General features: G+C 36.6%; 1 protein-coding gene across 1 annotated transcript; it reads left to right on the top strand.

Moving 5' to 3' along the window:
* Nucleotides 1–116: 116 nt before the first annotated feature.
* On the top strand, nucleotides 117–585 carry LOC109591313 (scavenger receptor class A member 5-like; the record flags this gene model as incomplete). The annotated part of the gene is made up of 2 exons (XM_020007070.1): nucleotides 117–288; nucleotides 357–585. Coding segments are annotated over 2 exons (401 nt in total), but the record flags the coding sequence as incomplete, so codon positions are not given.
* Between the last annotated feature and the right edge of the window lie 1,421 nt (nucleotides 586–2,006).

Genomic DNA, 2,006 nt, shown 5'->3' with positions numbered 1-2,006 from the left:
GATAGTAAGTCACAATAAATATAATATATTAGTATATTATAAATGATGTACATAATATCTTAACTGCATAGAGAGATAGTGAAAATCAATAAAATGACTTCTTCTAACCTCATTAGGTCTTGCTTTACGTCTTGTGTCAAACAGTAACACGACCCGTGACACTGATGGTCGTGTGGAGGTGTACCATGGTGACCAATGGGGGACTATATGTGATGATTACTGGAGCTATCCTGATGCTGTTGTAGTATGTAAGCAATTAGGATACCCTACTGCATTGGACTCTTACTCGTAAGCACACACACACACACACACGTGTGTACTATTATTATTATTATTAAATATTGTTTTTCTTGTAGATATGCTCATTTTGGTGCTGGTACTGGTACTATATGGATGGATAATGTCCAGTGTAATGGTAATGAGACTAGTATTGGACAGTGTAAGTTTAATGGCTGGGGTAATCATAACTGTGGACACTATGAAGATGCTGGAGTTAGTTGTGCACCTGGTAAGTTCATAAACAATGTAGTAGCTGTTTTATATGTAATGATACAACCATGGCTTCCCACAAAGCAATCTAAATGAGCTAAATAGCATCATTATTCATGAGTTGACAAGTATTGCAATACTACAGTATCAACTTTAAAAATTCATAAAAAGTCCAACTTTGATCAGAATCAGCTCAAGTTTTCTACATAACATAAGTAAATGGATATGTATCAGAAAAATGGGGAATTCTCTTCTTCTCATTTTTGACAAAATTTGGCCAAAATCCCTGTACTATAATACACTCCGCCTTCCGCGAGGGTCAGGCCCGCCTGACTATCCCGGTACGTGAGTATAATAAATCCCTGCTTCAGGTGAGAGCTCGTGTTTCACTCTACAGGGCCGAGATTTGCTTCAGAGGTAGAAAATTCCATCTAACAAAAAAACAAAAAGAACGATTTTGTCCTAACTTCGTTGTTTGTGAGTTACAGTTGCTCAAAGTTTGATTTAGCCTCTTTGAAAATTTTTCAGGCGGCACTAAGGAAAGCAGGAACAACCAAACTCTCTCAGTCTCTTTTAAATATCTAGGAAAATTTTTTGTGCCAACTCCTTCTTTGAATAGAGCTTCAGATGTTAAAATAAATTTCAGCTTTTCTTCTTTCTCCTACCCATGTGCCATGATTTAGCTAGCTAGCTAGCTAGCTAGTTGTTGACCACACCCACTTATTTTAATTATCATTATAACTATGCAGTCAATAATAATAATTTTTTTCAAATTGCTTAAAATATCACAGTACAAGTAACACATATGACTCAGGTGAATTCCAGCAGGCGAGTCCATTGCACTATAGTGCTTCATTTCCTGTTGCAACCAGTCAACCACAATGGCCACGTGTGACATAGCCTATGGTTCATACAAGTGATAATTTTAATTACTGATAAATGATAATGATATTATATACTTCCCTCGTAATGAGCTGTTTCTGATCTCACCCTTTTACACATTCCCACTTAAAGCTATAAGCAGTGCACTATAATAACATTAGTCACTCTGTTTAGGTGACCTTTAATCAAATGCTTTGTTGTATATACTAGAGCTAGTTTAATCTACCTTTAGACCATACATGGAAGAAAGAGGGTGGTCAGTTGGGGTCTATTCGACCATATTTGGTCTCTGTAGAGGGAGAAAAATAGGGCAGCAGATCCAATTTTATGTAGCTCAATCTATTTATGGTGTCTAAGAGCAGGGCCGCTGAGAGCTTTGGAGGGGCCCATGAAGGAAAATTGTGGCGCGCGCGCCAAAAAATTTTGGAGTTTTAATTATATTCATAGTGGGTGTGGTCAAAATTAATTAATTTTTACCTGCACGCATGATAAAATGCACTTTGTCTATTAAATTTTAACTAGCTAGGAAGATTGATTTTGATGATATCATGACCTTTTTGCTTGGCAAAAGGCCAGAAGGGCCCATCTTCTGTAATAATTTTGTTTAATTAAGTTCTTAAAAAATTTCTTGGGGC

The sequence above is a fragment of the Amphimedon queenslandica genome, unplaced genomic scaffold (assembly GCF_000090795.2).
Source record: "Amphimedon queenslandica unplaced genomic scaffold, v1.1 AMPQUscaffold_8466_Cont19590, whole genome shotgun sequence".
Lineage (NCBI taxonomy): Eukaryota > Metazoa > Porifera > Demospongiae > Haplosclerida > Niphatidae > Amphimedon > Amphimedon queenslandica.
The sequence above is the reverse complement of the archived record's forward strand: the minus strand, read 5'-3'. Positions and strand labels throughout refer to the sequence as shown.